The 12,655-nt window shown below is 39.9% G+C and overlaps 1 protein-coding gene across 2 annotated transcripts in view; it reads right to left on the bottom strand.

The window, feature by feature from the left end:
• The window catches only part of ZNF800 (zinc finger protein 800), a 59,657-nt gene that overhangs the window by 31,038 nt on the left and 15,964 nt on the right, over positions 1 to 12,655 (bottom strand). For both annotated transcript variants that reach the window (XM_062204288.1, XM_062204379.1), the window contains exons 4-5: positions 6,247 to 6,390; positions 63 to 1,755 (exon numbers count right to left, since the gene is read on the bottom strand). In XM_062204288.1, the coding sequence (XP_062060272.1) occupies positions 63 to 1,755; positions 6,247 to 6,390 (1,837 nt within the window). The remainder of the gene's footprint in view (positions 1 to 62; positions 1,756 to 6,246; positions 6,391 to 12,655) is intronic.

Below are 12,655 nucleotides of genomic sequence, written 5' to 3'. Positions count from 1 at the left end.
GTCAAATGATTTTTTTAGTTCGATGGGGAGGGGAAAGCAAAACTCTGTTAACTGTTCCTCACCAGACAAGAGCCTTAGATCTTGTACTTCGGCCTTTGGTTTTGTTTCCTTCAGGTGAATTGGAAGCATTTGCCTTATGAGTTTTCTTATGATGTTCAAGATAAGTCTTTTTGGCAAATGCCTTTCCACATTTATTGCATCTGTGAAGAGAAAAGTTTTTTGTGACTTTTACTTCAATACCGACGTCTGCTACTTCGTACTTTTTACTAGGAGAATTAGAAGTGCCATCGTGTTTTGATTCACTATGTTTTGCTTCGTCCCTTGAAGGGCCTCTTTTTGCCACTTTATTTAGGACAAAATCAATAGGCTTTTTTATAGCTCTGATCTCTAAACTGGCTGTTATTTTCCCAAGATAGCGAGATGACTTTTTATGAACCACAGTTATATGTCGGATCACATCGCGTTTCCGCCGAGTTTCGTAAGTGCAAAGAGGACACTTGTAGAATTTAACATAAATGTTATTTCCATCTGTGTGCAACTCAATGTGTTTAGTCAAGTTTTGTTTAGAAGTAAACTGACGTTTACAAAGTTTACAGTAAAGTTGCTTAAAGTCAAAGCCAGCTGAGAGTTTTGGTTTCCTAGGTTTTTGTAGGCCACCTGCAGCCGACGGACTAGTTGATTTAGGACTTTCAGAGTCTTGCTTAACTTTATTTTTCTGTGCTGCCGGTGTGTTCTTTTTTTCATTTGAATGATTTGTTCCCTTTAATTCATTCTGTGGAGAATGGATAATGGAAGGGGGTGAAGATTCTACAGAATCTGCTGGTTCAACTTTAACTTTTATTTCTGAACTGTTGGCAGTATTATTAGGGCCTTTCTCTCTTTTAGAGTTTGTTCCAGAAAGAGTTATCTTGTGGACAATTTGCATATGTCTTTTAAGCATTATTTGTGAACTATATTTCCTCTTGCAAAGGAGGCATTTGCATGCAGTTAAATTGTATTCAGCCTTTGAAGACGACTTTTGTTTTCGAGTCTTAAAAGATTTTTTAGGAGAAACAGAATCCAGGAACAAAGGTTGCCCAGGCTTTGTTGCTATATCAGGAGTAATTGAATCCCTCCTTAGTCCTCTATGAACTTCATCAAAATGCCTCCTCACATTCGCTTTTGTAGCAAATGATTTACAACATACTGGACAACTCCTACTTAATGGAACTAGAACATTCTTAGTGCGTCCTTTAGAGGGCTGATTTGGATTCTTTCGTGTTTCAATGTACTTTTTTAGTTCCTCCATCTTTTTCTTGTGTACTTTTCGAATGTGGCGACGAACACCTCGTCTAGAATTGAATTCTTTTCTACAAAGACAACATATCAACTGGTGGCCAAAATCAGAATTGTCCGAAGTTTCCAAGTCAACCTGTGACTCCTGAGGTTGTTCATCTGGTGCAGGTGCAGCTTCATCTGCAACAATCTCAACAGGCGGGGGCTCTTCGGCTTCCACCTCAGTGTCTGTAACTGGCACTGTTTTCGGCTGCTCAGTGGTAGCCTCCTGTATTTCCACTTCAGTTTGTTCAGGAGTACTGCTTGACTCTGTTACTTCAGTGGGATTATCAGTCCTTGAAATATACTGGAACACTGCATTCTGATTTGTTTCTATGGGTTCTAGCTTAATAATATATTCTCGCTTGTCCACACTTGGATATATGGCTTCTAGGAGATCGTTTATGGCTTGGCTTTGTTTATCATTTACATCAGGAAGGTCTGTTAAGGAAAAAAACAACATTTTAATCTGGAATAATTAGCCTGCTGTAGCCCACTAATATTTTAACATATAATATGAGCCTCTTCCTTAAAATTTATCACTTTATTGGTTCATAGTTATTTTTATAAGAGTATCATCTACTCTTTAGTATTTTATGAAGATAAAAACTAGTATTCATTAATCTAAAATTTGCCTTCATTTAAATTCTCATCATGGCACACAACTGCTAAGGAACAGGTGCAATCTGAAAAGCTATTTCTGCCTCTTAGTGCCTTTAATATAAAACATAAGCACATGGGTGTCCCAACAATAAAAATAGTACTTCATGCTTTAATTTCAATGTTTTAGACTTGCAAAGGCAACTCAAAGTTCTCACAATCCAGGATGCATAAAATATCATAAAGAATGTTACTGCGTAAGTAAAATTATCATCTTTAAAGAAAACATAACAGTATTCCTATTCATCTATAATAATTTATCTTGTCTAATCATATGGGGACATTTGACTATCTTAGGGAAATGAGAAAGCTAAGATTGTAAGCAATTATATAAACATGAATGGAGAAGTATTTGCTAAATTTAGTCCTACTATATGTCTTCTTAACATGACACACTTTATTGAAACAAATGGCTTAAAACTATAAATTTATTTCAAAAGTAGAGCAAGTTGTATTTTCTTGCATAATAAGCAACCAAATATCCTCCTGTAACCAAGCTGCCTAACATTGTTTATGTTTCCATATACAACCCTACAATCTAACTACAATAGCACCAAATCTAATCCATGTTTTCAGGTATGGAGAAATGATTCATGACAGCTATTCTAGCCTACTTATCTTGCCTTCTAAAATGGATAGTATCTACAAGGGTAACAGTTTCACAGAAGTATTTCCACAATGAGTATTGTCAAAGACTACACAATAATCTGGCAATGCCTTCACCTATTTCACTCTATCAGTAAGGTCTACAAGTGAAAACCAGCAAATAACTACCCAAAATAAACTAATTTTTTAGTAGTATTTTAACTAGAAGGTCAAATTCAAAACTCATCTCTATAGACTTCCTTTTAATTTATATCTCAGTAATAAAAAGAAGCTTAGTAAGAAACACTGGTATGAAATTACCAAATATGAAATTTTTGTCTCATCTATGCCTGACAATATACTTTCAGTCAACTTCATGATAACTAAAGCAGCCACTCTGATATCTGGAGTCTGCATTTGTACAGCTGGTCTCAGAATGAAGCTTTTGGCACAGGCTGTGGTTACATTTAAGGTTTGCTTGAGGGCTAAGGCCTACAACAGGGCTTAGGGTTACAGTGACTGTTAGGGCTGGGTTCAGGATTAGAGTGGGAGCCTAATCAACCCCATGCCAAAATGGTTAAGTTCAAAAATGAATAAAATCCATACAGTATGAGACTGGCAAAATAAGTTTGATATTTTGTTAAGTCCACAAAGTTAAATCCCTGAATAAGAAATAAGTAACTTATTATTAAATATTTTAAGGAATTTTTGTTAATTACTTAAAGACAAAAAAATACTATCATATATCCTGCTACCTTAATTATACAGGAACAGGACATTCAATTCTACAAATATCTGGTTCTGCAGACTTTATTATTGTGCTACCCGCCTTCATCACATAGCTATTTCTGATCTGAAGTTAGCCTGCTACACAATCCAGTATCTGATAAAGAGAGACCTAAATAAACTTCACTGAGAACAAATCTAATCCTCAAATGGAGACCCAAAAACACTAGAATATTTGTAAATGCTCTCTACTATTCTCAAGAAATCAGTTAATTTACCCATTCTTTGTTCTTTATTTCCAACCTTCTGATTTACTTAAAGAGAATTAAAAGGGATCATATCTGGTAATAAGTTATTTTAAAAAAGACAGGGGCTGGCGTTGTGGTACAGCGGGTTAAGGCCCTAGCCTGCAGTGTCAGCATCTCATATGGATGCCAGTTCAAGGCCTGGGGAAACAGCAGAAGATGGCCCAAGTCCTTGGGCCCCTAAACCTGCGTGAGAGACCCAGAAGAAGGTCCTGGCTCCTGGCTTCAGATCATCACAGCTCTGGCCATGGCAGCCATCTGAGGAGTGAACCAGCAGATAGAAGACCTCTCTCTCTGGTTCTACCTCTCTCTTCTCTCTGTAACTGTCTTTCAAATAAATAATAAAATAAGTCTTTTTAAAAATAAATAAATAAAAAGAGAGTGTTTGGCCCAAAGGCTAAGATGCTGCTTGGGACACCTATATCTCATACTGGGTTCAAGTCCCAGCTCTACTCCCTAGTCCAGTTTCCTGCTAATGCACATGTCCCTGCCTCTCAAATAGAAGAAATTTAAAAATTTTTGTTAAGGAAGAAAAAGGGGAAAATATCAAGAAGTTGTTCTCTTTAAGACAGCATTAATATTTTAACTTATAAATACTTTGAATATAAGCCATATGGCCTGTATTAGATATTTTAACCTGAGCAAGCATTTATTTCTTTGCTTTTTTTGAGACATCGTATTTTTCATTTACATTATAGCCAAAGGTTTAACTGCCTTACTAAATAAAGAGTTCAACAAATACAATGTAAGATGATTGCAGTCCAACAGGAAACAGGCAAGGACCATAAACAATAATCACATTATAAGATGTTCAACTTCACTCATATAAATTGTAAAAGTCACAGAATCACTAAAACTACAGTAGTGTACAATTCTTATCAATTTGTTTGACAAACACTTAAAATTTCAGAAAACACTATATTTGCACCAAACCTAATAAACATGGGCATTTCTTTTTCTTTCTTTTTTAATTTTTAGCTTCCATATAGAAGGGAAAACATGCTGTCTGGCCTATTTCACTCAATATGATGTCCTCCAGTTCCAGCCATTTTGCTGCAAAGGTTAGAATTTCACTCTTTTTAATAGCTGAATAATATCCAGTGTGTGTGTGTGTGTATGCACATCTTAATCCACTCATCTGATGATGGATATCTTATTTATTCCATATTTTCACTACTGTGAACAATACTCCTATAAACATGGTAGAGCAGATACCTCTTTGTTAAAATGAGTTCACAGCTTTTGGGTACAAATCCAAATAGTGGTTTTGTTGGATCATATGGCAGGTCTATTTCTAGTTTTTTTTTTTAATTTTTTTTTTTTTTGGACAGGCAGAGTGGACAGTGAGAGAGAGAGACAGAGAGAAAGGTCTTCCTTTTGCCGTTGGTTCACCCTCCAACGGCAACCGTGGCTGGCGCGCTGCAGCCAGCGCACTGCGCTGATCCGAAGCCAGGAGCCAGGTGCTTCTCCTGGTCTCCCATGCGGGTGCAGGGCCCAAGGGCTTGGGCTATCCTCCACTGCACTCCCGGGCCACAGCAGAGAGCTGGCCTGGAAGAGGGGCAACCGGGACAGAATCCGGCACCCTGACCGGGACTAGAACCTGGTGTGCCGGCGCCGCAAGGCGGACGATTAGCCTATTGAGCAGCGGCACTGGCCTATTTCCAGTTTCTTAAGAAATAGGGATGCTGTGATGCAGTGGGTTGAGGCCATGGCCTGCAGTGGCAGCATCCCATATGAGTACCAGTTCAATTCCAAGTTGCTCCACTTCTGTTCCAGATCCCTGCTAATGCACCTGGGAAAAGCTGTAGATGACAGCCCAAGTCCTTGGGCCCCACTCTCAAATGGGAAATCAGGAAGAAGCTCCTGCCTCCTGATTGGCTCAGTTCCGGCTGTTGCAGCCTTTTGAGGAGTGAACCATCAGATAGAAGACCTCTCTCTGTCTCTACCTCTCTCTGTAACTCTGTCTTTCAAATAAATAAATCTTTTTTTTTTTTTTTCTTTTTGACAGGTAGAGTTACAAAGAGTGAGAGAGAGAGAGACAGAGAGAAAGGTCTTCCTTCCGTTGGTTCACCCCCCAAATGGCCGCGATAGCCGGAGCACTGCGCAGAAACGAAGCCAGGAGCCAGGTGCTTCCTCCTGGTCTCCCACGCAGGTGCAGGGCCCAAGCACTTGGGCCATCCTCCATTGCACTCCTGGGCCACAGCAGAGAGCTGGACTGGAAGAGGAGCAACCAGGACAGAATCTGGCGCCCCAACAGGGACTAGAACCCAGGGTGCCGGCGCCACAGGCGGAGGATTAGCCTAGTGAGCCGTGGTGCCGGCTCAAATAAATAAATCTAAAAAAAAAAAAAAAATATATATATATATATATATTCACTGCTTTCTACAGTGGCTGCACTCACTTAAAAACTAATATTTTAATACAAATAAATGTAATCATAGATCTAACTTCTTATATATCTTTAGGAAAATTCAAGTGGAAAAAATTATTATGAAAGTGTCTATGAAACTGAATATCACATTGAGTAAAGTACTTCATTCTATTCTCCATTATTAAATTATCTATAATATTGATACCACTTTAATGCAAATGTACAGTTATAGTATAAGAATACCTAGCTGTAAAAGGCATAACTGATTATATGAATAAAACTTACTGTCATCCATCTGGAGACTTGGTGGGCAGTAGAATTTTTTATGGGTAATTAAGTTTGGTAATCCTCTGAAGAGACTGCGACATAATTTACACTCAAAAATAGTGTCCACATCTTTTAACAAAATATGCTTAAGTTGTTTAGTTCCTGAGAAAAAAAGAAAGGAAAACTTAACACAAAAGGTAATTTTAACATGCATTTTTAAACTGAGCAACCACTGTTCATAATCCAAAAGTGCAGTTGCTCTTTGAAAACAAAATATTGCCACTGCCAATTTCTACCACAGTATATCAGAACTAAGTTATAAACTACATTCTAAGCAAAAACCTACTATCATTTGGACAGCTAAAATTGATGCTTTTTCTACTTCAACCACATACTTGATCTTAGCCAAAAGGCTGAGAAGCGATTCTACTTCAACCAATCAATTCTTGGGATATCCTAAGGCAGAGGTTCTGACATCGGTTGATCACTACAATGGGTTAGGAATAAAGATGCAGGCAACCTTCCCCTTGAGATTCCAATTCAACACTCTGGAGTAGGCAGAAAATTTAAATGGCCCACCACTTCCCGCGGAACAGTTTAGCTGGTTCTGCCAGCTCTTTCCTGCATTAGGAAGTGAACAAGAAGATTTTTAAGACATATTCCCTTAATCCCTTGAAGAAGTCTGAAATTTTATCACATGATTGCCTGTAAGTTCTCTTTTTAAATTCAGCTCCAATTACTTCAAGTTCTGGGCCAACATGAGATTTTGGCTTTTTAGTGCTATACCAGGGAATCTTTGTCCTTAATGAGAGATAATTTTGAATTTTGCTTAGGCTTCTTAACAGTACTATCAATTTATTCAAAGCCCCTCTCCCACAAAACATTTACCCCAATTGCAATTAATAAGCACTGATGTGATTACCGGTTTAATGCTCTTCTTTACTAGATTATAAATTCCACAGCAGCCAACACCAAGCCTATCTTATAGCTACAAAGTGCTACAAAGCTCTACTGATGCTCAGTAAGTGATTGTTAAAGAAACGCCAGTGAGGAGTCAGCGTTGTGGTGCAGTGGGTTAACGCCCTGGCCTGAAGCGCTGGCATCCCATATGGATGCCGGTTCTAGTCCCGGCTGCTCCTCTTCCAATCCAGCTCTCTGCTGTGGCCCGAGAAAGCAGTAGAAAATGGCCCAACTCCTTGGGCCCCTGCACCCGCGTGGGAGACCCGGAAGAAGCTCCTGGCTCCTGGCTTCGGATCGGCTCAGCTCCGGCCATTGCGGCCAATTGGGGAGTGAACCATTGAATGGAAGACCTCTCTCTGCCTCTTCTCTCTGTGTAACTCTGACTTTCAAATAAATAAATCTTTTTAAAAAAAAAAAGAAAGAAAGAAAGAAACGCCAGTGATTCAGAGAATCTAAGCTTTATGATGGAAGATCAAAACGCAAAGAAAACAGTAAATGAAAACAAGAATATAACCTTGAAAATAAAAATATACACCAGGAACAAAATACACACGGAAGACCTTGTGTCACGACTTGCTACAGGTCTTTAACACAGGTAGGTTGACAAAATTGATCTGTAGTACCTTATTAATTATTGTGTTTTTAGTTTCCTCGAGTAAAAAATAATAAGGGTTCAGTGTTGTGGCACCAAGGGTAAAGCCAACATTTGCGACACCAACATCCCACATGAGCACCGGTTCATGTCCCGGCTGCTTCACTCCTGATCCAGCTCCCTGACAATGGTCTGGAAGAGCAACGGAAAATGGCCCAAGTATTTGGGCTCCTGCTACCTGCATGGGAGTCCTAGATGAAGCTCCCGGTTCCTGACTGGCCTGGCTCAGCCCTGGCCATTGCTATTATTTGGGGGAGTGAACCAATGGATGAAAGATCTGTCTCTCCCTCTTTCTGTAACTCTGACTTTCAAATAAATAAATAAACCTTCTTAAAAAAAAAGGTAATAAATATTGACATAAAGAGGAAGTAACCTAAGTGCCCTGAAAAATACCCTTAAGACTATGTAGGTGCAAAACTTTTTGTCATTCAATAAGCACTTAACTATCCATCAAACTCTGGAACTACTAATGAGAATCAGGTATCAAGTATCTTATTACCATAATTAATATTGTAGGGTTTAGAAAAGTTAAATGTTTCCATCAAATGATTCAATCAATTTGCAGTATGTTTGCGTGTGATTTTTTAAGTGTACTGTACCATTTTTAAGACAGGTCAGCTCTGAAAATTCTCAGAATCTGATTGATTACCAGTTCTTAGAACTTTACTGTCTAGAGATTCCAAATCTGGTACTAATTAGTTGTGCAACCTTAAAGAGCTATATCATGCTTGCACTTCAGTTTACCTATCTTATAAAACACAAGGCAAAACTCATCTTGAAGAACCACGAAAGAAAATTGAGTGTAAGTCCCAAAAACTTTAAATTGTACACCTGAATTTCTACTGGAAAAAAATCAAGACAAGGAAGTGTACTGGTACCAATGGGATGAAAAACAGATTTCTGCACACTCATCCTAAAAGACCGGCTGGACCCAAAACTAGAGATTCAATTCTGAATTTAAAGACATCAATAAATATTGAAGATGGCAGGCGCCGCGGCTCACTAGGCTAATCCTCCGCCTTGCGGTGCCGGCACACCGGGTTCTAGTCTCAGTAGGGGCGCCAGATTCTGTCCCGGTTGCCCCTCTTCCAGGCCAGCTCTCTGCTGTGGCCCAGAGTGCAGAGGAGGATGGCCCAAGTCCTTGGGCCCTGCACCCGCATGGGAGACCAGGAGAAGCACCTGGCTCCTGGCTTCGGATCAGTGTGGCGTGCCAGCCGAAGCGCGAGAGTAAACCAATGGTAAAGGAAGACCTTTCTCCCTGTCTCTCCCTCTCTCTCTCTGTCCACTCTGCCTATCAAAAAAATAAAAATAAATAAATATTGAAGAGGAACAAGGAAATAACATGAACTAGGTTTAACTTGGGAAGTTAACAAAGATTTAAATAGTACGTGGTAGCAGATTTAAAGCATGCAATAGTCTGTAAACAACAACAGATTATGCATAAAAGTCGTCAAAGGTAAAAATATCCATAAAGCAGACATCTGACTTGGTCTCCCAGGTTCTCTCAACCATATCAGACCCAACACATTACTAATTTCTTTTCCCCTGGCAGTAAGCAAGCTAGCAAAGCTCACTGAAGAGCATGCACCTGACAGCCCAGGCAGGCATCTCAGCAAAGAACTGAGAACACAAACGGCATTTAGACGAGTCTGTACAGGTACAGACCCACTATCTCTCCTCCTGCCTCCCCCTTTTGTGGGATACTGCTATGTGGAGGGCTTTATGGGACACATTAATTTCTTAATCAGCCCTAGTTATTCAAGTTGTATTCAGCAGGAAGTACCTATTTATTATCAATAAACATCTAAAAACATCTGACCCTGACTTTGACTAATCAATCATCAATCACAAATACTTCCCCTCAGCACGCGCGCACACACACACACACACACAGTTATTATTAATCCAGACATACCAAATTTCTTTGAGTTCTGCAGATAATACCAAATGTTCTCTTTCTCCCTCACTTTTCACGTTTCACCTACATTTTTCTTTTTTTCTCTCTGGCTGTATCAATTCTCCCACTTCCCTAGTCTAGATCACTTACAATAATCCTTCAGATCCCAGGGTAGATGGAAACCTTCTGACACTTTGTAAGAACTTTTCACTTATACTCTCTATCACTCTGTACATCCTGAACTAGTTTATCCCCCTCTTGTAATTAATTACTTTTCTGTATCCCCATTAAACTGGAGATTTAGGAGAACAGAGAAGGCATCTTTGATGCTCACCGTTGTATTCCAGGTCCTCAGGTTAAATGACACATGGAGAACCCTGTTTAAGAAAATCTTCTCTAAAGAATTGAAAATGAATCTTGATGTGAATGGAATGGGAGAGGGAGCAGGAGATGGGAGGGTTGTGGGTGGGAGGGAAGTTATAGGGGGAAAAAGCCACTGTAAAACAAAAGCTGTACTTTGGAAATTTATATTTATTAAATAAAAGTTAAAAAAAGAAAAAAGAAAAAAAAGAAAATCTTCTCTAAAAATAAGGTTTTTTTTTTTAAATCTATGTAAAATGGACATGGGAGGTCAAAATTATCTTAAAGACTTCCTAATTATACTTTCTATATTTTACAAATGAGAAAAATAAGTGTGTCTCATTCACAAATACAGACTACAATAAAAACCAAATCATTTTCTCTGTGCTGCTTTCAGGCACCATTCAAAGTTTTATGGGAACAGGCATTTGACCCAGTAGTTAAGACTGCTTGAGATGCCCAAGCCCATACAGGAGTGCCTGGGTTCAACACGCAGCTCTAACCCCTGACTCTAGCTTCTTGCTGGAAGGCAGCAGTGATGGTTCAAGCGACTACATTCCCACCAGCAAAAAGAAGATCCGGACTGAGTTCTTGGCTCCAGCTTCAGATACAGCTTCAGCCTTGGGGCCTTTAAAGGCATTTAGGGAATGAAATAGCGATTGCAGGGAGGGGGTTGTCTCTCTCTCTCTTTCTCTGCCTCTCTGTCTCTCAAAATAAATAATCTTTTAACAAGAAAAAAAAAGGAATAACTTGTTCTTGGAGATAAATAATTAAAAATAAATGAAGTAGGCCGATGCCGTGGCTCAATAGGCTAATCCTCCGCCTTGTGGCGCTGGCACACCAGGTTCTAGTCCCGGTCGGGGCACTGGATTCTGTCCCAGTTGCCCCTCTTCCAGGCCAGCTCTCTGCTATGGCCCGGGAAGGCAGTGGAGGATGGCCCAAGTGCTTGGGCCCTGCACCCGCAAGGGAAACCAGGAGAAGCACCTGGCTCCTGGCTTCGGATCAGTGCAGCGCGCTGGCCACGGCGGCCATTGGAGGGTGACCCAACGGCAAAAGGAAGACCTTTCTCTCTGTCTCGCTCTCTCACTGTCCACTCTGCCTGTCAAAATAAATAAATAAATAAACAAATAAATACATAAATAAAGGTTTTACGTTTTTCCATAGGGATGTAATGGCTGTATTCAAAACCAGCTACCATTTTCTAATTGCTTTGCTCACTTAAAATTAGACACAGAAGGAGCCGACGCTGTGGTGTAGCAGTTAAAGCCACCGTCTGCAGTGCTGGCATCCCATATGGGTGCCAGTTTGAGTCCTGGCTGCTCCTCTTCCAGTCCAGCTCTCTGCTATGGCCTGGGAAAGCAGTAGAAGATGGCCCAAGTCCTTGGGCCCCTGTACCCACGTAGGAGACCCAGAAGATCCTGGCTCCTGGCTTCGGACTGGCACAGCTCTGGACGTTGCGACCATTTGGGGAGTGAACCAGTGGATGGAAGACCTCTCTCTCTCTCTCTGCCTCTCTGTAACTCTGCCTTTCCAATAAATAATAAATCTTTTTTAAAAAAAGATTAGATACAGACAACTAACTGTGCACCTCTATCAATAGCTAAAACTTCCTGTGACCCGAGACATCCCACATGATCATCTAGACAGCCATACAGTTCTTCTTCTCTAGATCCTGACAAACAGAAAGGCATGCCTTCCTTCTAATTACTCTTTACACTCTTTCACTCTTTCTTGACTTAGGTTTTTTTTTTTTTTTTTTTTTTTTTTTTTTTTAAGATTTATCTATTTATTTGAAAGGCAGAGTTAAAGAGAGGCAGAGAGAGAGAGGAAGGGGTAGGCAGGGAAGGAGGGAGAGAGAGAGAGAAAAAGAGAGAGAGAAAGTTGTCTTCCAGCCACTGGTTCACTCCCTAGATGGCCACAACAGTCGGAGTTGCATCGATCCGAAGCCAGGAGCTTCCTTCAGGTCTCCCACACAGGTGCAAGGGCCCAAACACTTGGGCCATCTTCTGCTACTTTTCCTAAGCCACTAGAAGAGAGCTGGATTGGAAGTGGAACACCCAGGACACAGCCCAGCACTCACATGGGATGCCACATACCTGCTATGCCATAACATTGGCCCCACTACTACCAGTATCTTTAAAAAACAAAAACAAAACAAAAAAACTAAGCCCTTCAAAGGGCAAAGGTTTTGATACCTAAAGAGTAATTAATTAGTGTATATCCCAGATTTTCATATATAATAGCTGATCAATAAAAATTAAACTTTATCAAAGGTTTATCTGTGCTACTCCTTAACAGCAAGTTTACTACAGTATACTACAGTACTAATAAAAACAGTTAAAGTATTTTTTTCAAAAGGAATTTGCATGGCAGTCACTTTATAACAGAATAATTCTACCTTTTCTGTGCTGGACAAAGACAAACTTTCATTCTTTCTCCTTAATATGCTGACATTTTGGTCAACAATCATTTTAAAGCTGTGACAAAGTGTTTTTTACATGGCATATCACGTGACTGTTGCTGGCTCACGTGAGTTCTTTCTTCTTTAGGATAATTTT

The sequence above is a fragment of the Lepus europaeus genome, chromosome 1, assembly GCF_033115175.1.
Source record: "Lepus europaeus isolate LE1 chromosome 1, mLepTim1.pri, whole genome shotgun sequence".
Taxonomy (NCBI): Eukaryota; Metazoa; Chordata; class Mammalia; order Lagomorpha; family Leporidae; genus Lepus; species Lepus europaeus.
This window is presented reverse-complemented; position numbering and strand designations above follow the sequence as displayed.